This window comes from Pan troglodytes, chromosome 19 (genome assembly GCF_028858775.2).
Source record: "Pan troglodytes isolate AG18354 chromosome 19, NHGRI_mPanTro3-v2.0_pri, whole genome shotgun sequence".
Classification (NCBI taxonomy): Eukaryota; Metazoa; Chordata; class Mammalia; order Primates; family Hominidae; genus Pan; species Pan troglodytes.
In genome coordinates this window covers 22,344,487-22,368,326 of record NC_072417.2, presented here as the reverse complement: position 1 = coordinate 22,368,326, position 23,840 = coordinate 22,344,487, and the positions used below count along the sequence as shown (strand labels likewise).

The following is a 23,840-nucleotide window of genomic DNA, read 5'->3' as shown; positions in this document are numbered from 1 at the left end:
CACACATACACACTGCACAGAAACATGCCCTGGGCCCTCTGGAATGTGCACTGACTAGCAACTGCTCCTCCCTCTCCTGAGGCTTCTTCTGAGGATTCAAGCTCCATTTTGAAAATAAACCCGTTTGCTATCTCTTCTGCTTATAAAACCAGTGGAGCATGTCATGGGCAAAGCCTGGTTCAGGTGGCCACAGGCTGTCTAAGGCCCCAAAGCCTCTCTGCATCTGCCCTGATGGCTTGGACTGGGTCCAGAAGATACATGAAGCTCTGCTTAATTTGGGCTTATGGAAATGAGGATTTTAGAATTCAAGTTGCTTACCTGATTGTCTTTCCAGTGAGCTCTGCACCATCTTAACCCCAAACAACATTTCAAGACATTATTGTCAAGAATAGGTGGCCAATCCATACATGTATAAGTAACTGATTTTGGCCGGGTGTGGTGGCTCACATCTGCAATCCCAGCACTTTGGGAGGCTGAGGTGGGTAGAACCACAAGATCAGGAGTTCAAGACTAGCATGGCCAAGATGGTAAAACCCCGTCTCTACTAAAAATACAAAAATTAGCCAGGCTTGGTGGCAGGCGCCTGTAATCCCAGCTACTCGGGAGGCTGAGGCAGAGAATTGCTTGAACCCGGAAGGTGGAGGTTGCAGTGAGCCGAGATTGTGCCACTGCAATCCAGCCTGGGTGAAAGAGCGAGACTCCATCTCAAAAAAAAAAAAGTAACTGATTTTCAACATAGACACCAACACATTTTAATGGGGAGGGAATAGTCTTTTCAACAATTGTGCTGAGATAAGTGGATAATCACAAGCAAAAGAAAAAAGCTGGACTGCTATCTCACATTGTATACAAAAATTAACTCAAAGTGGATTAAAGACCTAAAGGTAAGAGCTAAAACTGTAAAACTCTTAGAAGGAAAGAGAGGTATAAACTTCATGTCTTTGGATTAGGCAATGGTTTCTTAGATGTGAGATCTACAGCATAAGAAAGCAATAAAAAATAAATTGTAATCCCAGCACTTTGGAGGCCAAGGCGGGTGGATCACCTGAGGCCAGGAGTTCGAGATCAGCCTGGCCAACATAGTGAAACCCTGTTTCTAATAAAAATACAAAAACGAGTTGGGCATGGTGGTGCGCACCTGTAATCCCAGCTACTTGGGGGGCTAAGGCAGGAGAATCACTTGAACCCGGGAGGGGGAGGCTGCAGTGAGCCGAGATCACACCACTGCACTCCAGCCTGGGCAACAAAGTGAAACTCTGTTTCAAAAAACAAAAATAAAAAACGTTTGTGTGGTTTTTTTTTTTTTTTTTTTTTTGAGACTGAGTCTCACTCTGTCGCCCAGGCTGGAGTGCAGTGGCGCCATCTCGGCTCACTGCAAGCTCCGCCTCCCGGGTTCATGCCATTCTCCTGCCTCAGACTCCCGATTAGCTAGGACTACAGACGCCCGCCACAACGCCCAGCTAATTTTTTGTATTTTTTTTTTTTTAGTAGAGATGGAGTTTCACCGTATTAACCAGGATGGTCTCGATCTGACCTCGTGATCCGCCTGCTTTGGCCTCACAAAGTGATGGGATTACAGGAGTGAGCCACCGTGCCTGGCCAAAACGTTTGTGTTTTAAAGGATAATATCAAGACAGTAAAAAGACAATTCAAAGAATGGGGGGAAATATTTTTAAATTATACAGAAGGGCCTATTATCCAGAATATATACAGAACACTTACAAATCAACAATAAAAAGACAAATAACTAAATGTTTAAATGGGCAAACGATCTGAACAGACATTTCTCCAAAGAAGATATCCAAATGTTTGATAAGCACATGAAAAGACACTCAACAGCATCAGTCATCAGAGAAATGCAAATCAAAACTACAATGAAATACCACTTTATACCCACTGGGTTGATTGTAATAAAAAAGACAGAAAATAATAAGGGTGGGCAAAGATGTAGAGAAATTAAAGCTTGTATATATTAGTGGTGGGGATGTAAAATGATGCAACTACTGCAGAAAACAATTTGGTAGTTCCTCAAGAAGTTAAACATAGAGTTACATATGACCCAGCAATTCCACCCCTAGGTATGTAACTAAGAGAATTAAAAACATGTCTACCCAGGCTGGGCATGGTGGCTCATGCCTGTAATCCCAGCACTTTGAGAGGCTGAGCCAGGCGGATCACCTGAGGTCAGGAGTTCACCTGGCCAACATAGTGAAACCCTTTCTCTACAACAAGTACAAAAATTAGCTGGGTGTGGTGGCAGGCCCCTATAATCCCAGCTACTCGGGAGGCTGAGGCAGGAGAATCGCTTGAACCCAGGAGGCGGAGGTTGCAGTGAGCCGAGATCGTGCCACTGCACTCCAGCCTGGGGGACAGAGCGAGACTCCGTTTCAAAAAATAAATAAAATATTGAATAAAATAAAATACAACAATACCATCAATTGAGCACTATTGATGCCTCTGTGCCAGGGACCATTCTAAGTACTTAAATCTAAGTACTTAAACCCTCCAGACTATACCTATGCCACTCAGTGATAATTATAATACAGATCCAATCTACACGGAAGAAGCTATTTAGGACAGTCAATTCACTAGGCCAACTGCAATTTGGTTTCTGCCAAACAGAACCGCTTTATATTAATAAATTTCATTTTGAATGTTGTGTCTTTTATGCTTTTCTTTATGTTTGATTTGTGGATGTTTTGATTTTATATGTGTAATGATAAGCACAAGGAATTTATGTCTAATTTAAAGTTACAAATATTTAAATAATGTAATAACTTTGATGAACTCTAAGTGTCGGTGAGAACATTTTACCCTTGAAATATACACTTCAAGAAATGCTGGTCTCTGTGGATGCTCAAGGACTAACTTCAAGGCCCAGCTCTACGAATGCTGGTGCTGGCTGTGTGTTTGTGCATCTGTATGTCTTACATTTGCCAGTTACTCACACCACTGTCCGGCATTTGCCTATACATCCTGACCCTTGCCCCTCCAGTTTCCCCATAATAGCCGGGACAACACTTCCTGCACAGAGAGGATGGTCACTGATTCAGTGACCTTAAGCTGGAATTTTCCATCACAAGACACATGAGATAAAGGCGAGACATATGACAAGGGGATGGCTGGCTGGTCTGCAGAGGAGGCAGACACACAGGAAGGGCTAAGACAGGTGAGTGAACCTAGGTCATGCCCTGTGCCCGGGTCACACTGCAGGCCTGTCACGCCATGGTCCCAGTGGTCACAGGAGGCAGAGACTGTTCCTCCCCAATGTATTCTATCTAAATTCCTCCATTTAACATTTGAAAACTCCACCTAATGTGCTCAGAAGCCATTTCTGGGCCTACGAGACAATCTCCTATATTGTTTGACTAACAAGCAATGTGCCTGACCTTCCTGGGCTTGTAAGTGGTGGAACAGGACTCGAAACTAGGTCTGCTCCAAGCCCAGTCCGTAACACCACCCAATGCTGGTGCTCTTTCCATGCTGGGTGAGAACCCTGGAGGGACCTGAACCAAGGCGAGGGCACAGGGCGAGTGGAAAGAAGGTCCCAAACACGTGGGACCTTCTTTTCCGCTGATGCAACATGGATCCAGCTGAAGGAGGCTTTTAATAAGAAGTTCCCATTTTCCACCTATCAGATGAGCAAATATCCAAAAGTTCACTAATACCATCAGTTGGCAAGGCTAAGAAACAAGGACATTCCTGGTGGAGTGTAAATGGGCAATAATCTGTGAACATTCCATATTAATCTATCCTTTTGCTCGGCAATTTTGCTTCTGGGAGTTTATGGAACAGAGATAGCTATGCAGAACTAAAAGACCACATACACAAGGTTATTTATGAAAACACAGGCCCCAGCACCCATTAAATACTGGGCTGATTAAGTAAACTAAGGTACATTCATACATTAGAACAATATGCAATAGAAAAAAAAAGAATGAGGCTGGGCGCAGTGGCTCACGCCTGTAATCCCCAGCAATTTGGGAGCCTGAGGCAGGAAGATCTCTTGAGCCCAGGAGTTCAAGACCAGCCTGGGCAACACAGTGAGACCCCCGTCTCTATAAAAAATAAAAATAAAAGAATGAAGAAGCTCTGATATGAAAAGATCTTCTCCAAAACAAGATATAGAACAGTGTGTATATACTGCCTTTGTAGGAGAGAAAGTAATAAATAAGGAAGAAATTTTAAAAATCTTTTATTTTTTTTTTTTGGGACAGAGTCTCACTCTGTCACCCAGGCTGGAGTGCAGTGGCACGATCTCGGCTCACTGCAAGCTCCGCCTCCCGGGTCCACACCATTCTCCTGCCTCAGCCTCCTGAGTAGCTGGGACTTCAGGCGCCCGCCACCACGCCTGGCTAATTTTTTGTATTTTTAGTAGAGATGGGGTTTCACCGTGTTAGCCAGAAAGGTCTCGATCTCTTGACTTTGTGATCCGCCCGCCTCGGCCTCCCAAAGTGCTGGGATTACAGGCGTGAGCCACTGCGCCCAGCTGAAAATCTTTATACTGGTATTTGTTGTAGATGCATTTAGAAATTTGGAAGAATATACAGGAAATTGATTATTATGGTTTTAGGGGTGGGAGGAAAGAACAGGGTAGAGGGAGAACAGGAATGGGAAAGGCTTTCACTGTATATGTTTTAGATTTTTTTTAACCATAAAAAGATTATCTATGCAAATTTTTTATTTTATTTATTTATTTATTTATTTTTTGAGACAGAGTCTTACTCTGTCACCCAGGCTGGAGTGCAGTGGTGCGGTCTCAGCTCACTGCAAGCTCCACCTCCCGGGTTCACGCCATTCTCCTGCCTCAGCTGCCCATGTAGCTGGGACTACAGGCGCCCGCCACCATGCCCAGCTAATTTTTTGTATTTTTAGTAGAGACGGGGTTTCACCATGTTAGTCAGGATGGTCTCAATCTCCTGACCTCATGATCCACCTGCCTTGGCCTCCCAAAGTGCTGGGATTACAGGCGTGAGCCACCGTGCCCAGCTGCAAAAAAATGTTTAAAAGGCTGTGTGAAGAAGGCTCTGCCCAGTTCTCTCTTCAGCCTAGTTCATCTGCCCCACATACTCTTCTACACATCTGTCTGTCCCCACCTGTCCATCACCTCCTGCATGCAGCACTCAGGTCCTGTGTCCCCCAGGAGGTATTCTGTGAAGTCACACTCTTATGCGTTATGTTTCATCTATTTGTTGGAAGTTTTAAATGTACTCTGACCTATTAGCTTCCTTCCTTCTAGATGAAGACAACAATATTTTACACTGTGCCTTGTAGAGACTAAGTATCTTGTTTTTTTGTTGTTATTGTTTGTTTTCAGTTTTTGTTTTATTTATTTATTTATTTTTAATTTAGAGGCAGGATCTTGCTACATTGCCCAGGCTGGCCTCGAACTGCTGGGCTCAAGCAATCCTCCTGTATCAGCCTCCCAAGTGCTGGGATTTCAGGCATGAGCCACCGCACCCGGCCAAGTAACTTGCTAAAAGTCACCGGGGTAGAGCTGGAGCCCAAACCAGCTCTAAGCTGTTCTAAGTCCACTTTCTCCACTATGCCTGTATTGCCTGCTACAGTTCCCAGCTACTCCAGTCCCTGGAGAAGTCGATGACTCCCTTGGCTTTCTTTAATTACTAATAGAGTTCAGTAACAGACAATCACATGCTATGGGAAGAAAGGGAGGAGGAGAGGAAAGAAAGGAGGGAAGAGAGAAGATGGGAAGGAGTGGGGGCAGGGTACTCACTCTTGCAGAGACCGGTCTGAGTCCTCAGCATTTGCTGTGCCCAGGTCTGAGTCACAGGACATGGGCTCCTCGCAATGGTCTGGACTCTTGGAGCCATTCTCTTGGAGTAAGCAGCTATCAGAGTTTAGGCTGCAGGACAGCTGGGATGAACTGGCCGTGTCCAGGCTGAGGGAGGAGGCAGTCAGCTTCTGGTTCCTCCGTATCTTATGGCCCGAGTGATGGACTTCGATGTCTTCAGAGCCTGAAGAATGGGAAATGGAATCCAGAGATTCCTTCCGCTGTAGTTCTGCACCAGAGGTAGAGAGAGGGTCCAGCTCAGAAAGCGGGCAAAGCCCAGACAGGGCCAGTGGGGTGAGCGTCCACTCATTTAAGATGGCAGACTTGTAGGAGAGTTCGAAGGACAAGGACGTGAGGCCCTGCAGGAAGCTAAGGAGGAACTCGCCCTCCTCAGCATCCCGGAGCAGGGCGGTGGGCTGGTAGTACTCATGCAAGCGGGCCTGCTCCTGCAGCAGCAGCTTCAGGTAGCACTCCATCAGGCCATCGTTCAGGGCCAGCCGCAGCCATGCCCGGCAGCGGCCCACATCCGTGTTGACAAACGTCAGGTGCTCCAACTCTGAGATGATGTGTCTGGGAAGGGAGAACAGACATGTTTCAAGAAACTACCCCAAATCACAGAGATGTGCTTTTATCCACTAGTTAGCAGGAACCAGGAATAACTACTGCAAATAGATACAGGCATGAAAAAATATTGGGTAATAGTGTTTTAGGCCAGATGTGGTGGCTCACACCTGTAATCCCAGCACTTTGGGAGGCCAAGGCAGGTGGATCACTTGAGCTCAGGAATTCGTGACCAGCCTGGGCAACAGGACGAAACTCTGTCTCTACAACAACAACATAGCCAGATGTGGTGGCTTGCACATGTAGTCCCAGCTACCCAGCTACTCGGGAGGTTGAGGTGGAAGGATAGCTTGAGCCTGGGAAGCAAAGGTCACAGTGAGCGGAGATTGGACCACTGCACTCCAGCCTAGGCAATATATATATATATATTTATATTTATATATAATAAATATATAAATATAAATTATATATATTTATACATTATATATATATTTTTTGAGATTGGAATTGTGAAAGATAATTTCCATGTTCATTCCAACTACCACGGGGCCCCTGACACATCTGCTCATCCAAGGCATGCTGTCAGAGCTCCTTAAGTGCAAAGTCCTTGGAGCAATGAAGATGCAGGGTAAAGACATGGTCCCTGCCCTCAGGCACAAGGGACTGATGAAAAAAGGCATAAAGGGTAGGAAATCAACAACCCTGTAAGAGGATTGGGGAGCGCTCCAATTACAGCATGTGGCGGAAAAGTGGGTGGTTTGGTTGCAAGGCCAGGAAAGAGAGGGTCTTAAATATCAAATCAATAAGGCAACACGGGGTAATGGCCCCACACCACCCAGCTGTGCACCAGAATCCCCTGGGGAACTTGAGCAGGATACAAGTTCTGGGACCCCAACCTAGTGAATCAGTCTCCAGGCTAGCATCTGGGAGCCTGTAGGCTACAGATTTTTGTTTAGAAAAGTGACTTGACCACAGTCATGCAGACTGCAGGGTAGATGTTCTGCATAAGGAGATCAGACCCCAGGTGTACCAAACTCAGTCCCAGAATGCCTCCATCTGATGTACATGCCCCTCTGAGCTACCACAGTCCCTAGCGCAGGTTTATCTCCTCCATGGGAATGTAGACCGCACTCTACTAGGCTCAGTGAGTAAGCTCCAGGGAGCTTCAGCTCAGTAAATGTTGACCAGATGATGGACTCAAGGAAAGACAGAGTGAGATAAGGGGGACAAATAGAAAGCCAGTGTCACCCAGGAAAGAAGAACGTGAGACAAGGCAGTGGCAATCTGCATGGAAAGGAAGATTAGAGACTGACAAGGCTTCTTTTGGGCTGAAGGTGGCATTTAGTAGTCCTCAGAGGCACAGTGCCAGCTACTTGCTCAAAAGCCCAGACAGTTAGGGGCCAAAGAGATAAGTGTCTCAGGGTGAATATTCATATGCTTTTCCTGATTCCACTCTTTAATAAAAATAACCCCATACCTCCTTAAGAGATAACATTAATGGCTGGGCGCGGTGGCTCATGCCTATAATCCCAGCACTTTGGGAGGCGGAGGTAGGCGGATCACAAGGTCAGAAGTTTGAGAGCAGCCTGACCAACATAGCAAAACCCCTCTCTACTAAAAATACAAAAATTAGCTGGGCGTGATGGTGCGCGCCTGTTGTCCCAGTTACTCAGGAGGCTGAGGCAGGAGAATTGCTTGAACCTGGGAGGCAGAGGTGCCAGTGAACCGAGATCGCGCCATTGCACTCCAGCCTGGGTGACAGAGCGAAACTCCGTCCCCCCAAAAAAAAAAAAAAGATTTACAATTCGGATGTTTGAATAATCTAAGGCAGGGTCAGCAAATCTAAGGCAGGGTCAGCCCTTCTGTAAAGGGCCAGATAGTAAATTCTTCAGGCTTTGCAGGCCACACAACCTCTGTTGTAACTATGTAACTCTGCCCCAGTGTGGCAAAAAAGGCTGTTCCTGCTAAAGGTGGCCAGTCTCACCTGCTTTTTGTGACCAGTCTCAAAGCAGCCACAGGCTCTTGCCTGAGTGCTGAGGGTCTCAAGATCTGCTGGCACACTGGCTGGGAAGCTTGGTCTAGAGATAAGCCTTTCTAGAAGGCACTTTCAACCCCTACCTCACCCTCTCTCTATGCTAGAACACAGGGCACCTCTGTTGGCTTCCTGAACAGCTGGGGAGGAAAAGCCAAGTGTCCCATAGTCTGCTGCTCCTCCGCAAAGCAAAACCTCTCCAGCTAAATCTCACTTGTGGGTGACAGCTTTCAGGAGGGGCCAGAAGACAGGCTGGGGCAGAGGCTTCTGGTGGGCACTTTTCTTCCTTTTTCCTCCGGCCTCAGCTCGGATGTGCTTGGCGTGCAGGCCATGGATAAATACGGCCTCCAGGGCGCTGCACATGGTGTTGGCATCTCCGTCTTCACTAGTGACCACCGTGTCCAGGGACACGTACTGCTTCTGCAAGGCCTTCACGGATCCCACCAGCTTCTTCTTGATGACCTAGGCAGCACCACACAGAACACAGGCCTTTAGCGGAAAATCCTATGGAGAGTCCCTAGAGTGTAATCCTTTAGCTGGTGCCAAACACATGTGCATCTGTGTGTGTGTCTGTAGATTCCTTCTGCAAAATTAGCACATTGTTAACTACAGCAAAGAAAGATAAAGCATAGAGAAGAAAAGGAAAATCACACACACTACCCAGAGATAATTACTGTTATTGTTTGTTTCATATGTCCTTTAGTGTAGATACTTTTTGTTTTTTAGACCAAACTTAAGTGAACTTAGAGCCATATAATCTTGTGTTTAAATATTGGCCCCATCATAGCTGCAGTGATGGGAGCTTGGGTAAATCCATCTAGGACAAGGGTGGGGCTTCCCACCTTTTTTACATGGACAAGCTTCTGTAGAGAATCAATAAGCCAAGAGGCAAAAACAAACAAACAATAAACACCCACACTGCTTTAGAACAATAAAAACATGAGAACAGGAGCATGGTTTACTTTAAGAAAGATCCTAGGCTGGGCATGGTGGCTCAAACCTGTAATCCCAGAACTTTGGGAGGTCAGAGGCAGGAGGACTGCTTGAGTCCAGGAGTTCAAGGCTGCAGTGAGCTGTGATCACACCACTGTACTCCAGCCTGGGCAACATAGCAAGACCTTGTCTCAAAAAAAGAAAGATCCTAGGCCTGGAAGCCAGAGGACTAGGCTCAGTCCTAGCTGTCAGTAACCAGATGGGCCTCCTCAGACATTCCACTTAACCGCTTTGAGCCTCAATTTCCTTATCTGTTAAAGTGGAAATAATACTTTCTGATTTATAGTACTATGAGGATTCTCCTGAAGACAGGACTACCTTTTTTTTTCTTTTTTTTTTTGGGAAGTGGTTTCTGGTGAAAACCAGAAAACCTACTAGATAAATTCTAAAAAGAGGCTGGGTGTGGTGGCTCACACCTGTAATCCCAACACTTTGGGAGGCCAAGGCAGGCGGATCACTTGAGGTCAGGAGTTTGAGATCAGCCTGGCAAACATGATGAAACCCTGTCTCTACTAAAAATGCAAAAATTAGCCAGGTGTGGGCCGGGCACGGTGGCTCACGCCTGTAACCCCAGCACTTTGGGAGGCCGAGGTGGGCGGATCACGAGGTCAGAAGATCGAGACCATCCTGGATAACAGGCTGAAATCCCATCTCTACTAAAAATGCAAAAAAATAGCTGGGCGTGGTGGCAGCGCCTGTAGTCCCAGCTACTCGGGAGGCTGAGGCAGCAGAATGGCGTGAACCCAGGAGGCGGAGTTTCCAGTGAGCCAAGATCGCACCACTGCACTCCAGCCTGGGCGACAGAGCGAGACTCCACCACAAAAAAAAAAAAAAAAAAAAAAAATAGCCAGGTGTGGTGGTGAGTGCCTGTAATCCCAGCTACTTAGGAGGCTGAGGCAGGAGAATCACTTAAACCCGGGAGGCAGAGGTTGTACTAAGCCAAAATCGTGCCACTGCATTCCAGCCTGGGTGGCAGAGACTCCATCTCAGAAAAACAAAACAAAACAAAACAAAACAAAACACATATATATAAAAGAGCTGAGTGTGGCACTAAAACTAGTGTTTTATTCATCCTTGTGTCAACACTTGGCACTGTGCCTGGCACATAGAAATACTCAATAAATGTTTGTTAAATGAATACACCACAAAATGTACATAGAGTCTTTTGGAAATATAGAGTAAAAATTGAGCATAATTATAAGTATGTGAAAATCACATAAGTGATTGGAAAAGGACTGGAAGGGATTACAGAAAAACTGGTTTGAATTGTTGGGTGATAGGATTATGGCTACATATTTTAATCTTTTATTTTGATTTCAGCCAAAACACTAAATGTTAACATTCTTTGAAAAGTTAAATTTGAAAAAATATAACGGTTTTAATGAGATATAATTCATATACCATAAAATACACCCATTTAAAGTATACAGTTCAATTGTTTCTAGTATATTCACACAATTGTGCAACCATCACCACTACCTAATTTTAGAAGATTTTCTGGCCGGGCACGGTGGCTCACGCCTATAATCCCAGCACTTCGGGAGGCCAAGACGAGTGGATCACCTGAGGTCAGGAGTTCGAGACCAGCCTGGCCAACATGGTGAAACCCCCATCTCTACTAAAAATACAAAAATTAGCCGGGCATGGTGGTGCACACCCATAATCCCAGCTACTTGGGAGGCAGAGGCATGAGAATCACTTGAACCTGGGAGGTGGAGTTTGTAGTGAGTCAAGATCGTGCCACTGCACTCCAGCCTGGGCAGCAGAGGGAGACTCCATCTCAAAAAAAACAAAAAAACAAAAAAACAAAAAAACAAACAAACAAAAAAAACGATTTTCATCACCCCAAAAAGAAATACTGTATATTAGTGATTGCCAGGGGCTGGGAGAAAGGGGAATACGAAGTGAATGCAGTCACTAATCTATTTTCTGTTTCTGTGGCTTTGCATATTTTGTACATCTCACATGAATAGATATCAATACAGCATATGACCCTTTGAATCTGACTTATTTCACTTAGCATATTTTCCATCATGTTGTAGCATGTATCAGGACTTCATCCCTTTTTATTGCCAGAAAATATTCCGCTGCCTAGATATACCACATTTTATTCATCCATTCATCAGTTAATAGACATTTGGGTTGTTTCTACTCTTTTGCTATTATCAATAATGCTGCTATGAACATCCATGTACAAGTTTTTGAGTGGACTCATATTTCTATTTCTCTTGGGTATATATCTAGGAGTGGAATTGTACACATAACCCTATGTTTAACTTATCAAGGAACTGCCAAACTGTGTGCCAAAGTGGCTGCACTATTTCACATTCCCACCAGCAATATATGAGTTCCAATCTCTCCACATTTTTGCCAGCACTAGTTATTGCCTTTTTTATTACAGCCATCCTAGGGGGTGTGAAGTAGTATCTCACTGTGGTTTCGATGTGCATTTTCCTGATGTCTAATGATAATGAGCATCTTTATTGGCCATGTGTGTATCTTCTTTGGAGAAGGGTCTATTCAAATCCTTTACCCATTTTATAACTGGATTATTTGTCTTTTTATTGTTGAGTTATAAGTGTTCTTTATACATTCTGGATACTAGACCCTTATCAGATATTTGATTTGCAAATATTTTCTCCCATTCTGTGGGTTGTCTTTTCATTTTCTTGATAGTATCCTTTGAAGCTCAAAAGTTTTTAATCTTGAAATAGTCTAATTTTAAATGTTCTTTTAAAAGCAAGATGTTATTTGTATATTATATTTTAAAAGTACATACATACTTCATTCAATTGAGCACCTACTAGGTGTTGGGTTAGGGTATACAGGGAGAAATAAGGCATACACTCAAGAAAGGCATACCCTCATGGAGTCAGTTTGTGCAGCTGTTGTTAGAAGGCTGGGTTGGCCAGGCTTCTGCCCTAGCTCTGGAGGGTCCTGGGGTGGGATTCGGCAGGCACTGGGGGTGGGAGAGTGGGGGTGCAGAGGGGAGGGAAGAGCCTCTGCATGAAAGCCAGCTGGGAAACAGGTGGAGCTGGACTCTCCTGTGGCCAGGACGGGGAAAGGCACGTCTCTGAGAGCTACAGTTTCTTTCAAGCAGAGAGTTCTCTGAGCTGGGAAGCAGCAGTGGGGAGGAAAGGAAATCCTGGCTTCTCCCCGAAAGCCGTCTCAGGATGCTGCTAGGGGACCAGCCCCAAAGCTACCTGACTTCCTGCCTCTCCAAGAGAACAGAGAACTCTATCCGGAGTACCCAAGATAGCCCAGGAGGGTGCAAAGGGCTGTCCAAGAAAAGGTCCTAGGGGGCTCCAGTGAACTGCTCACAAATAATTACATTTAGAATATCCTAGAAAATGGTAAGTGTTCAGATACATGTAAGTTACCAGTTTACCCCCATTACTGAAACAACAAACCAGTGCCTGGGAATATCTGTTTCCCACCCATTCAGTGCTTTGGCCAAACTGTGACCAAATCATGGCCTAAGGGCAGAGGGCTGAAGGGCTGAATGGAAATCCTTGGTCTTCAGGTTACTGATCTTAAATTCCCACTGCTTTTCATAAATCTCCTTCTTATCACCAATAAGGTGATCTAGAAAGGACAGGGTCTCCTCAGAGCCTGCTTGTGCTGTAACTTTTTCTCAACCTGGTCTCTCTTGCAGGACAGTGCCCATTCATTTCGAAGTGAGCCAAGCTGATGATACAACTGTCCCCTGCAGCCCTTCCCCGCCCTTGATCCTCCCTCACCCACCTACCGGGATGGCAGCCTGGGGGTCCAGTCCATTCTCCACCACTGAAAGCATCTCCACTCACGCAGCTGCTCCCTCAGAGAATCACATGACACCTGAAGAGACAGATGGCAGCCAGATGAATGGGCAGGGAACTTCCCCCCAGCCAGAGTCCATTCCCAGCAAGCAGCAGGAGGTCAGCCTCTCTTACTCAAACTGCAACCAAAAAGGCCTTTGAAGAACACAAAAGTAAAAACTGATAATAGATTTGAAGGAAAGAAACAAGGAAGGAAAGCCCAGGGGGCTCAGTCGTTGGGAGGCAAGGAGTCCTGGGTGCCATGGGTGGGTCCACCCCAAGGAGTAGGTGGTAAGTGCGCTTCACATCAAATGCCGCCCAGAAAGCCAAGGCCCTGTAGGATCGAAACCTGTAGGCAGGGAATGACAGGCTGATTCAGATACGGAGCTGCAGGTTCGAGGGGGGAGGCTGCAGCTGAAGGTGGCAGGAACCCACTGGGACCAGGAAGCAGGGGCTCACAGGCTCACACATCACATTCAGGGGCTGGGTCCTGCAACACCCTGCCCCCACCCCTCACTACTGTCCCAGTCCAACATCTGCCAGCTCAGCAGTAAAAAGTACCACTGGAACGGCTTCAAAAGGGGAGGGCTCCCTTGCTACACTTCTGCTTCTCATCTGGGCTTCGAGGGTCTGGCTTGAGCAGCAGACAGGGACGTGTCTAACCGGGATGACCATGAGGTCTCATCGCAGTTTGCCACTAACCAGGGAGGCATGCACAGACCTCTCAGATGGAGAATGTGTAAAATGCCTGTCACGGGGCCTGATATGTACCTGTACCTGTTATGTTGTACCTGGCATCTGTCATCCCAGTGGATGTGGCCACCTAAACCTACAGACCAAGAATGTCATCGCCTAAATGAGTATGCAGGAAGAGTTGAAGTCAGTGAGTGGTTAAATCCCTCAGGGCTGCCAGCTTCCTCCTGGGAGTGGGTGGGGTGGGGTGGGTGGGGTGGGGACTTTAGCCTGAGCCTGAGGGGGCTGCTGACTGGCTTGGCCCCACCACAGCAACTTGGACAGACCTGGGCCAGGCAGGCACATTCACATGTAAACAAATCTCTAGCCAACTCCTGGCTGAGCATCAGGGGAACGCCGGGAAAGGTGATGTCTGTCTCAGCTCTCAAACAATCACCGCACAAAGAAGTTAACAAAACCAAGAAAAGTTAAATGGGCTCAGTTCTCTTTACATATATTGCCTAATTTATGTTCCTCCTAAGGACCCTAGGAGTGCTGTTTTATTGTCTCCACCTGACAGATAAGGAAATGGCAGCTGACCCAGGTCAAGGAAGTTCCTGAGGTCCCAGGGCTGATAAGCGGCCTGACTCCACCACCAGCCCCCAGGAGGAAGCCAACCCCAGCCCTAGGAAAACCCGATTCCTGAGTGAGTGCTGTAAACCAAAAATAAAATTCTAAGCTCCCCAACTGCCCGAATGGGCCCCCCTTGGCCAAAGGGATTTCAAAAAAACTGAAAACTGAGTTCAGGCCATGACAGGAAGTGGGGCGTGGGCCATGCCTCATCCTAGCCTCTCCCTTTTGGAGCTTAGACACAACTGACCAGCATTAACATTAAAACAGACTCCTAAGACTGACAGAACAGACTCTCAGCAATTAAGATACCAACTCCAACCTGACTGGTCTAATATCACATGGGAGATAACAGGCCCTAAGGAAATCAAAGTATCTTACCCCCAAGTATATTTTTGACATAGTTTGGAATGGCCCTGCAAAGCCATCTCTTGTTGGGAAAATTTATGTCCTGCAGAGATTCCCTTCCCTTTCTAGGCCTTTTCCTGATTTAGAGGAGATTTAACTAAGAGTCTGACACCTTAGAGACATTTACCATCTATTCTCTTGAAGGCTTCATCTACGTAACATGAACCTTGGCTTTCACAACCCACCTTATCTTAACCCCAAGCTTTTCTTCTGCTGACTTTTAACTCTTTAGGCAAATTTTAACTTTTTCAGCCAATTGCCAATCAGGAAATCTTTTAATCCACCTTACCCTGTCCCCACCAATGTATACCTTACATATATTAATTTATGTCTTTGCCTGTAACTTCTGCCTGTAACTTGGATAAAAATCAAGCTGTACCCCAATCACCTCGGGCACATGTTCTCAGGACCTCCCAGGACTATGTCACAGGTCATGGCCCTCACATTTGGCTCAGAATAAACCTCTTCGAATATTTAACAGAGTTTGGCTTTTTCATCAACAGTGCCATCACCTCAGAGCTAGGATTCCAGGGGTGGTCTGGGAAGACCCTTTCGCTGGGGGCCGGGAACAGGGGGTGCAGGGGAACATTAAGGCCAGTGTGGCAGGAAAGGTTTCCTGGACAGCCCTGGAGCAGCATGAGGTTTGGAAAGCAGACAGGCAGGCTGGCCCTAAATGGTGGAAGGTGCTCTGATTGGATCTCTGGCTTCTGGGGATAGCAGAGGGCAAACAGGACACAGGGAGTCAGGACCCAGAGCCAACCTCCCTAAGTTAGGTCCCTCAGGAGGAAGCAGGCATGTATGGAGGATGGTTCCTGCAGACCCATTAACAGGCCGGGTGCTGCAGATGGCCAGAAGATCCCTCAGTCCTGACTACAGCCCCATCTGACTGCCTCACCCTTCACCTTAGTCTGCTCCCAGCTACCCAGGGATTCTCAGAGCCCTCTTCTGGAGACCAGTTCCACATTCTGGCCACGGGGTGACAGGAAAAGGGGGTTGTATGCTGCAGTGACTCTGCATCTAGGGTCACTTCCAGAAACAGGCCTGGTCTTGAGGTCAGGCTCCATCAAGGCTACCCTTTTGCAGCTCAGCAGGCCACGTCCAGCTTCTCTGGCTCCGAAACCCTGGGCTCCAATCCCAATCCACAATTTCCAGTGGCCTGAGGCCCTCAGGCCCACCCTTCTAGAGAGAGCCCGAAGCCCCAAAGTTGCCCTTCCCTTAACCAGCTACAGGGCCGGGACCCTAAGGACTTAGACCCAATAATTTGAATTATAGCCCAGGCCCATTAAAACCTCATTAACTAATTAGCTGAGAGTGATAGAGTATTCACAGAGTATTCACTGGGAGGAGCAGGCCATTGGTAAGTGAGTGCTCTGGCCAAGTAACAGTATGCTAAGAAAACAAAATAGGCCAGGTGCCGTGGCCCACACCTGTAATCCCAGCACTTTGGGAGGCCGAGGCAGGAGGATCACTTGAGGTCAGGAGTTTGAGACCAGCCTGGCCAACATGGTGAAACCCTGTCTCTAATTTAAAAAAAAACAAAAATTAGCCAGGCATGGTGGCCCATGCCTGTAATACCAGCTACTGGTATTACCAGCTACCATACCGGCTGAGGCAGGAGAACCACTTGAACCCAGGAGGCGGAGGTTGCAGTGAGTCGAGATCGTGCCACTGCACTCCAGCCGGGGCAGCAAAGCAAGAATAAATAAATAAATAATTTATGTCTCAAATAAATAAATAAATAATAAACTGAAGCTGGCTGGGCGCAGTGGCTCACGCCTGTAATCCCAGCACTTTGGGAGGCCGAGGTGGGTGGATCACGAGGTCAGGAGATCGAGACCATCCTGGCTAACACGGTGAAACCCCATCTCTACTAAAAATACAAAAAATTAGCCGGGCGGGCGCCTGTAGTCCCAGCTACTCAGGAGGCTGAGGCAGGAGAATGGCGTGGACCCAGGAGGTGGAGCTTGCAGTGAGCCAAGATCGTGCCACTGCACCCCAGCTTGGGCAACAGAGCAAGGCTCCATCTCAAAAAAAAAAAAAATTAATAATAATAAACTGAAGCTAAGAGAGACAGGGCCAGACAAGAGAAGGGTCACTTGGCCTAAAACAGAGTCAGAAATGCCACAAAATGACTGACAAGAGCTCAGAGAAATCCAGCAGAAGAGCCACTTGAAAATTCACAAGACAGGACTGAGCCTCTGGGGTTCCAGCCACAATGCAGGACACCTCTGTTTGTAGGCAGCCATAGCACCCCACCTATCTGTATCTGTTCCATCATGCTCAGGGAGGCAGGGCTCAGATGGTCAGTGACATAAGAACTCACGGTGGGAATCGGAAGGAGGCTTTGTGTCTCTTGACTGTGGGGACAGCACTGCGTCACCCACCCTGGTGGCCCAGATTCTGAATCTACCATCCTATGGAACTGGTTCCACTTTCTGTCCTCAAAACGCTCTTCATTGACACAAAGAACCAAAGTGAAGAGAGGTGTGGCTTCAAGGAGACCTACCTGAAGGGAGTGAGGCAAAGCTGGGCAACAGTACCAAAGGGCTCTTGAACATGACGGGTGAAAGCTTAGCAGCAGAAAGGTGACTGGTGCCATTTAGGAAGCCCCAAACCACACCAAGTCTACTGCCACCCTGTGTATTCATTCACCTTCACATAGCTCTCCAGAGTGCAGAAAGCAAGCTTCTCTGATGTCCCTCTCTAACCTCATTTAATTCTCACAGCAATCCCGTGAGAGAGTGATTATTCCTGTTTTACAGAGGACAAAACTGAGGCTCAGTAGCAATGGGTCTCGGGTAAGGGACAGAACTCTCTGGTTTCTTCATCCCAACTCCCGCATCTTTCCCTGGACCAAATGGCCTCAGGTCTTTGGCTCAAAGAATTTCAGGCAAACTATTACTTCCTCCTCAGAGGTACTCGGAAGCTCCATTTCATCACAGAAGGTCTGAAACCAACAAGAAACAGTTCTGCCAATCAGGTTTATAGCCCCAACCAGCTGAGCCCAGGTCCTACCAATGCTCCTGAAGTCTCAGAGCTATACTTTCTTAAATGTTCCAACATAGTTAGGAAGGAACAGTTCCGGTTGGTTTCCTGCATTATACTGCCTGGCCTTCTCTATATGTCCAATTTCACTTCCTCCAGAGATCAGGGAAGCAAAAAAAGAGAATGACTTGGATGAGACTTACGTTAAAAGAAGAAAGGGATAACCTGGTTTCACCACTCTCAAAACACTCCACCATCAGTGAACAGCAACCTCTCCTCTTGAGGGACTCCTCAGCCACTCCCCACGGCCTTCTCTCCACTGCCCGAATTGTGTAACTGGCTGTTCAGAGCCACAGCCTGGCTTTAAGCCATCCAACTGCTGTACCAATTGATGAGTCATGTTTTTTCAATTGGAAAAGAATGACAAAGTTATCCTCTGATTCAGAAAGGCAGCTGATCTTTCAGGCATGTGAGTGCTGACTGAGGAAACCGCACCTCTGTCCACCTGAGGAAAGCTGGATTTCTGTGATGGGTGGAGTGGTGGGGGTTGGAGCTTTGAAGTAATTAAATACCAGATGAAGGGTGAGAAACTTTTAGCTTGTGATTCCCAGACTCAGGGCTAGTGGATGAGGGCAGAACTGTGGAGTCAGTGAACATTAGCTATCTTTCTTTCTTCCCTCCTTCCTTCCATCCAGTATCACCCAGCTTCCCTGTATTCTTGTCCCATATCCCAGAGGATTCTAACAAGGACCAAACTCTGAACGAATGAAAACAGGACCGTTGCCTGACCCATTCACCATTGTATTTCTAGTACCTGGAACAGTGTTTGGCACACACTGGTGCTCAAAAAATAAGCTGTTGAATGAATTGATTAATAAAATAAAAACAAGGCACGGGGCAAGTACCTCCACTTCACACACTGTGGGAAGTTGGGGTATATAACTCTTAAGTGCTGGGGTAACTGTGGAGCTCCTGTCATTAAGCCAAGCTGCCAATAAGGCTGAAAACAACTTAAATATACTGCATATTAATGGGAGGACATTGAAGGTAAACAGAATTCACTTTTCAAAGGAATACGACTATAAGTGGCAAGCAGAGACAATGTTCTTTGGGGCCCTTTAAAACTGCAATCAGCCGGGCGCGGTGGCTCACGCCTGTAATCCCAGCACTTTGGGAGGCCGAGGTGGGTGGATCACCTGAGGTCAGGAGTTGGAGACCAGCCTGATCAATACAGAGAAACCCCCATTTCTACTAAAAATACAAAACTAGCCGGGCATGGTGGTGTATGCCTGTAATCCCAGCTACTCGGGAGGCTGAGGCAGGAGAATCGCTTGAACCTGGGAGGCAGAGGTTGCGGTGGGCCGAAATCATGCCACTGCACTCCAGCCTGGGGAACAAGAGTAAACTCCATCGAAAAAAAGAAAGAAAGAAAGAAAAAAGCTGCAATCAAATGGCCCACCCATCTGATGCCGGGTCCTCAGGATTCAGAAAAAATATGTACCAAAAAGCCCCCAGGAAACTATAAATGCTGAGCATGGGACTTGGGTGCCTCTGGAATGTCCTTCTGCCTCAGCTACTCTGAGATAACATGGTTCCCTGTGTTCATGGAAGCCAGATGGCCAAAAGTCAATGATCCAGCACTTATAAGAAAAGAAAGCGATTCAAGAGCCTCTGTACCCACCTAGGCCTCAGCCTCCCCAGGACCTACTCACCTATACTCTTCACAACAGGTAACGTTGCCTCTGGCACCCATCATATCCCCTGATTTCAGCATCAGGACTGATCTGCCATCAGCTCTGGCAGGGAGAAGCCCTTACAAGTGCCAAGAAAAGAAACATGAACAATATTCTGTGACCACAGCCAACACCACACAGAACTTCCCAGAGGCTCTCCAGGGCAAGAACACCAACCAGAAGGAAGTGACAGCTTCCATCATTCTGTGCTAAGTGAGCTGAGTGAGTGGCCATCTCTCACCTTCCAGATATTTGAATGATACCTACCATTCCAGCAGCCAGCACAAGTCATTTAATATGAATGCCAGAAACACAATCCCTGAGGACAGGTGCAGGAGACCAGATGCCAGGAAAAACCCCGGCTGACCCAAGAGTTGGGGAGAGCCCACTGCTCCTCCACCCTTATTTACCACCTGAGCCCCTGCACCCGCCAATCATGCTGCTCAGTCTCTAACTGCGGGTCTGAGTGAGCACCTACATTTGGCTGTTGAGGGGCAGCTGGTGGAGTTGGCAGGCTACTCTGCACTAAGTTCTCAGGTTGAATGGGAGTTGGGTCGAGGGAAGGAATGGACGCAGAGTTGGGGTGAAGAGTTGCGGTGGGTCAGCGGGGGTGAAAGGACATGGAGATGTCATTTTTAACGAGATTGGGTGAGGGTGGTAGGAAAGGAGGCAGCAAGAGTTCGGGACAGTTTGGCAAAGACTTAGGCATGGGGTGTCCTCAGTACGGCAGGAGACGCAAAGGAAGGTATACAGTGGGCTAGGAGACTAAGGACGAGAAGACACAGTTAAGACTTGGAATAAGGCTGAGATCGGAGTTATCCAGAAGAAAGCGGTGAGCTCAACAGGGCACCTACTTTGGGGGTGGGTCTTAGATGAGAGGGCGGAGGTAGAATGTTAGGGATGAGCAGATCTTGGGGAGCTGGACAGGGGATGGGGGTGACTGGGATAAGAAAGCTGAGCCAGAAAAGGGGAAACCTGAATGGTGGGTCTCGGGGAGGTGAGCGCGGAGCATCGGGATTACCAGAGGGGTGGGGAGAGAGGATGAGGTGTGTCAGGGCGGGGCGAAGGGACGTGGCCGAGATCGGGGTTGGAACTGGAGTAAAGTGGGGTCACGAGTGAAGCTGCATTTAAGCAAGACCGCTGGTGAGGGGATGCGGCCGCAGGCTGGGGGCTGGACAGATGGAGGGGACGGGGCCACAGCGGCGGTGCAGGGGGAAGGCTGGGTCGGAGCGGGGCGGGCGCGGGCTGGACAGGGCTGAGGGCTCTGAAGCCGGGCAGTCTCAGGGTAACCAGGGGCTGGGAATCGCGGAGGGAGCGGGAGGCCCACCGCCCGTTCGCGCCTCGGCCCTCCCACCCCTCCGCCGCCCTCCTCGCATCTTGACCCCCTCCTAACTCACCAAGCGGAGCGAGGAGCGAGGCGAGGGGCGCTCCCGGCCGCGGCAGCCCCTCAGCCTCCGAGCCGACGATGCGCTCCCTCGGCCACTGACAACAGGAAGCGGCGCCCCGGCCCCTGACGCCATCACGTTGGCTCGGCGCTCCGGCCCTGCCCCCGGCCCGCGGTGCCAATCGCGCAGCCCGAAGGAGCCTTGGGGCGGGGCCAGCTGCTCCCGGAAGTCCCTGGGAGCTGAGCCCCGGGGCAGACGCGAGGTCTGGGAGGCTGGGGAACTGGGGGCGCCTGCAGGGCGCAGAGAGGCGAAGGCACCGGTGTCAGGGAGAACGCATCCGTTACCGCCCGCCTCCCGCAGGTCTGCGTCAAACTAGATCCTGGCTTCTGGGTTCCTGACCTCGTCTGGCCTCAGAACCATCTGTGCAACATTGGGGCTGTCACTTCGCCTCCCTCAGCTGAAGAGTTCCCACTTGTGAGTGGGACTAATAACGCCTGCCCTATCTTTGCCTCTCCGAGGGCAGCAGTGCAGCCCGTGGGGCGGAGCCCGGGCCCAAATTGGAGCCTCCGCCTTGCGCTTTCAGGATAAACATAGCTGTTTTGACCACACTTTATCCCAAGGGAACGCCTTGAGGTCCCCTTGGGCACGCTCCCGTGTGTAACTCGCCCATTAGCACCGCCTGGCTTGAAGCTTAGGGGTCTGGTTATTCTCTTCTAGCCCGTGTAGAGGATTTCTTTCTTCCTTTCTGCTTTTTTTTTGAGACAGGGTCTCACTCTGTCGCCCAGACTGGAGTGCTGTGGCACGATCACGGCTCACCACAGCTTTGACCTCACGGACTAAGTGGTTCTCCCACCTCAGCCTCCAAGTAGCTGGGACTACAGGCGTGCACCACCACGCCCAGCTAATTTTTTCTTTTTTCTTTTTTTTTTTTTTGCGACGGAGTCTGGCTCTGTCGCCCAGGCTGGAGTGCAATGGCGCGATCTCGGCTCACTGCAAGCTCCGCCTCCTGGGTTGACGCCATTCTCCTGCCTCAGCCTCCCGAGTAGCTGGGACTACAGGAGCCCGCCACCACGCCCGGCTAATTTTTTTATGTTTTTAGTAGAGATGGGGTTTCACCGTGTTAGCCAGGATGGTCGCGATCTCCTGACCTGGTGATCCACCCGCCTCTGCCTCCCGAAGTGCTGGGATTACAGGCGTGAGCCACCGCACCCGGCCAATCTTTTCATTTTTAAAAAAATTTATTTATTTTGTAGAGACAGGGGTCTCACTGTGTTACCTAACCTGGTCTCCAACTCCTGGCCTCAGGCGATCCTCCTGACTCGGCCTGCCAAAGTGCTGGGATTACAGGCATGAACCACCACACCTGGCCTGTATATCTTCTTTCTAACGCAAAAGTGACATTTCTCTTTCAGATGAACTCGGAACAAAATGTCATAAGTGGTGGCCACAGGTAGTGAAGAGCAGGGCAGGGAGTGTTGGCAGGGACCCATGCTCTGGACACTTTATACTTGCAGGCTTTGGTCAATTGGGAGCCTAGGGCCTGAGTGTGGATGAGGAGAGGTACTGCTACATGCCAGTCCTAAGTGGGCACAGGGGTTGGCTGGGGAACGGGCCAGTTCTTGGAAGCAAGCTTCACTGCCCTCGGCCTGGGCGTCCTGTGCTCTTTTGGCTTCTCTGGGTAGGAAGGTGTCCCTCTTATCTCTGCAAAGGTCAGAGTCTCACTGTCTGCTTTCAAGTATAAAACCAGCACTTGGGGGTATGACCCTGGACTGTATGAGGGCCGCCCTTTCAGTAATTCTCTCTCCAGGAGTGAGAACCTCCCCTTCTCAATTTTAGACTAGATGGGTCTGAGTGTGTTTAGTGCAGTTAATGGTTGAGCAGGAAGATTAGAAATAAGGACATAGAGACAAACTATTCTCTCAGTGTTAAACTCATTTTAAACAAAGTGGAAAGTAAGGGATTTAGTAGGGAAATCCTTTCACCTTGGCAAAACAATAGTATACAACTGGCACAGCATAATCCTTGGTGGCTTGGCACAAGCATTCCCTGTCCCCCATCAAGCACATAATGTCCCTCAGTAATTCCACTGCATTTTTGTGCAGCGGCTGTGTGCTGGAGCTGTGCGGAACCCCTCGGTAATCTCTTGTCTGCTTTTTAGGAGCCCCTATCTCCTGGTCTTCTCTTATTTCCCAAGCTACCCTGCTTCTTTGAAAAGTCTGCAGGCTTGTCTACCTTTCCTCAGCTTGCTCTGCATGTCTTGGGGAAGCTGCATAAAGCATGGATCATGAAGGAGGGGGCGCGGAGGAGAGGGAAATGCATGTTTGCACAAATGGACCCTGAGCCCACCAGGCAGGCTCCAGATGGGGGGAAAAAAAACCCTTACATTATCATGTGACTTGCGCAAGAAAAAAGGTACCTGCAAAGGGCCAAGGGACCAGAGAGGAGAACTTGAGAGGTATTCTGGAGGAGGTGACTTTTGATATGAGCTTTCTAGGTGAGTAAAGGGTATTGCAGCTGAAGGGACTGGCTGGTAAGTGGCCAGCACATAGGAATACAGGCTGAGCTCAGGGAAGGGTGCACCCAGAGGTGGGGAGGAAGGTGGGAAGTGAAAAAGGAGGCTGGGCACGGTGGGTCATGCCTGTAATCCCAGCACTTTGGGTGGCCGAAGCTGGTGGATCACTTGAGGTCAGGAGTTCGAGACCTGCCTGGCCAACATGGTGAAAGCCCATCTCTACTAAAAATACAAAAATTAGCCAGGTGTGGTGGTGTGCGTCTGTAGTCCCAGCTACTAAGGAGGCTGAGGTATGAGAATTGCTTGAACCCGGGAGGTGGAGATTGCAGTGAGCCAAGATA

The 23,840-nt window shown here is 48.4% G+C and overlaps 1 protein-coding gene and 1 pseudogene across 6 annotated transcripts in view; both read right to left on the bottom strand.

Moving 5' to 3' along the window:
- Positions 1-21,389, bottom strand: part of PLEKHM1 (pleckstrin homology and RUN domain containing M1) — a 54,670-nt gene extending 33,281 nt beyond the window's left edge. For 2 of the 6 annotated variants that reach the window (XR_010152821.1, XM_016931588.4), the window contains exons 1-4: positions 21,000-21,389; positions 13,126-13,214; positions 8,599-8,846; positions 5,735-6,361 (exon numbers count right to left, since the gene is read on the bottom strand). Coding sequence is in view for 5 of the 6 variants with exons in the window: in XM_016931588.4 (XP_016787077.2) it covers positions 5,735-6,361; positions 8,599-8,846; positions 13,126-13,173 (923 nt within the window). In the remaining variant the exon portion in view is untranslated. Of the gene's footprint in view, positions 1-5,734; positions 6,362-6,522; positions 6,709-8,336; positions 8,847-13,125; positions 13,215-19,581; positions 19,682-20,999 lie in introns of those variants that run through there. The other 4 variants (XM_016931589.4, XM_016931593.4, XM_016931591.4 and 1 more) reach the window with 4 other exon arrangements.
- On the bottom strand, positions 9,722-9,768 carry LOC112206141 (U7 small nuclear RNA; annotated as a pseudogene).
- Positions 21,390-23,840: the final 2,451 nt, after the last annotated feature.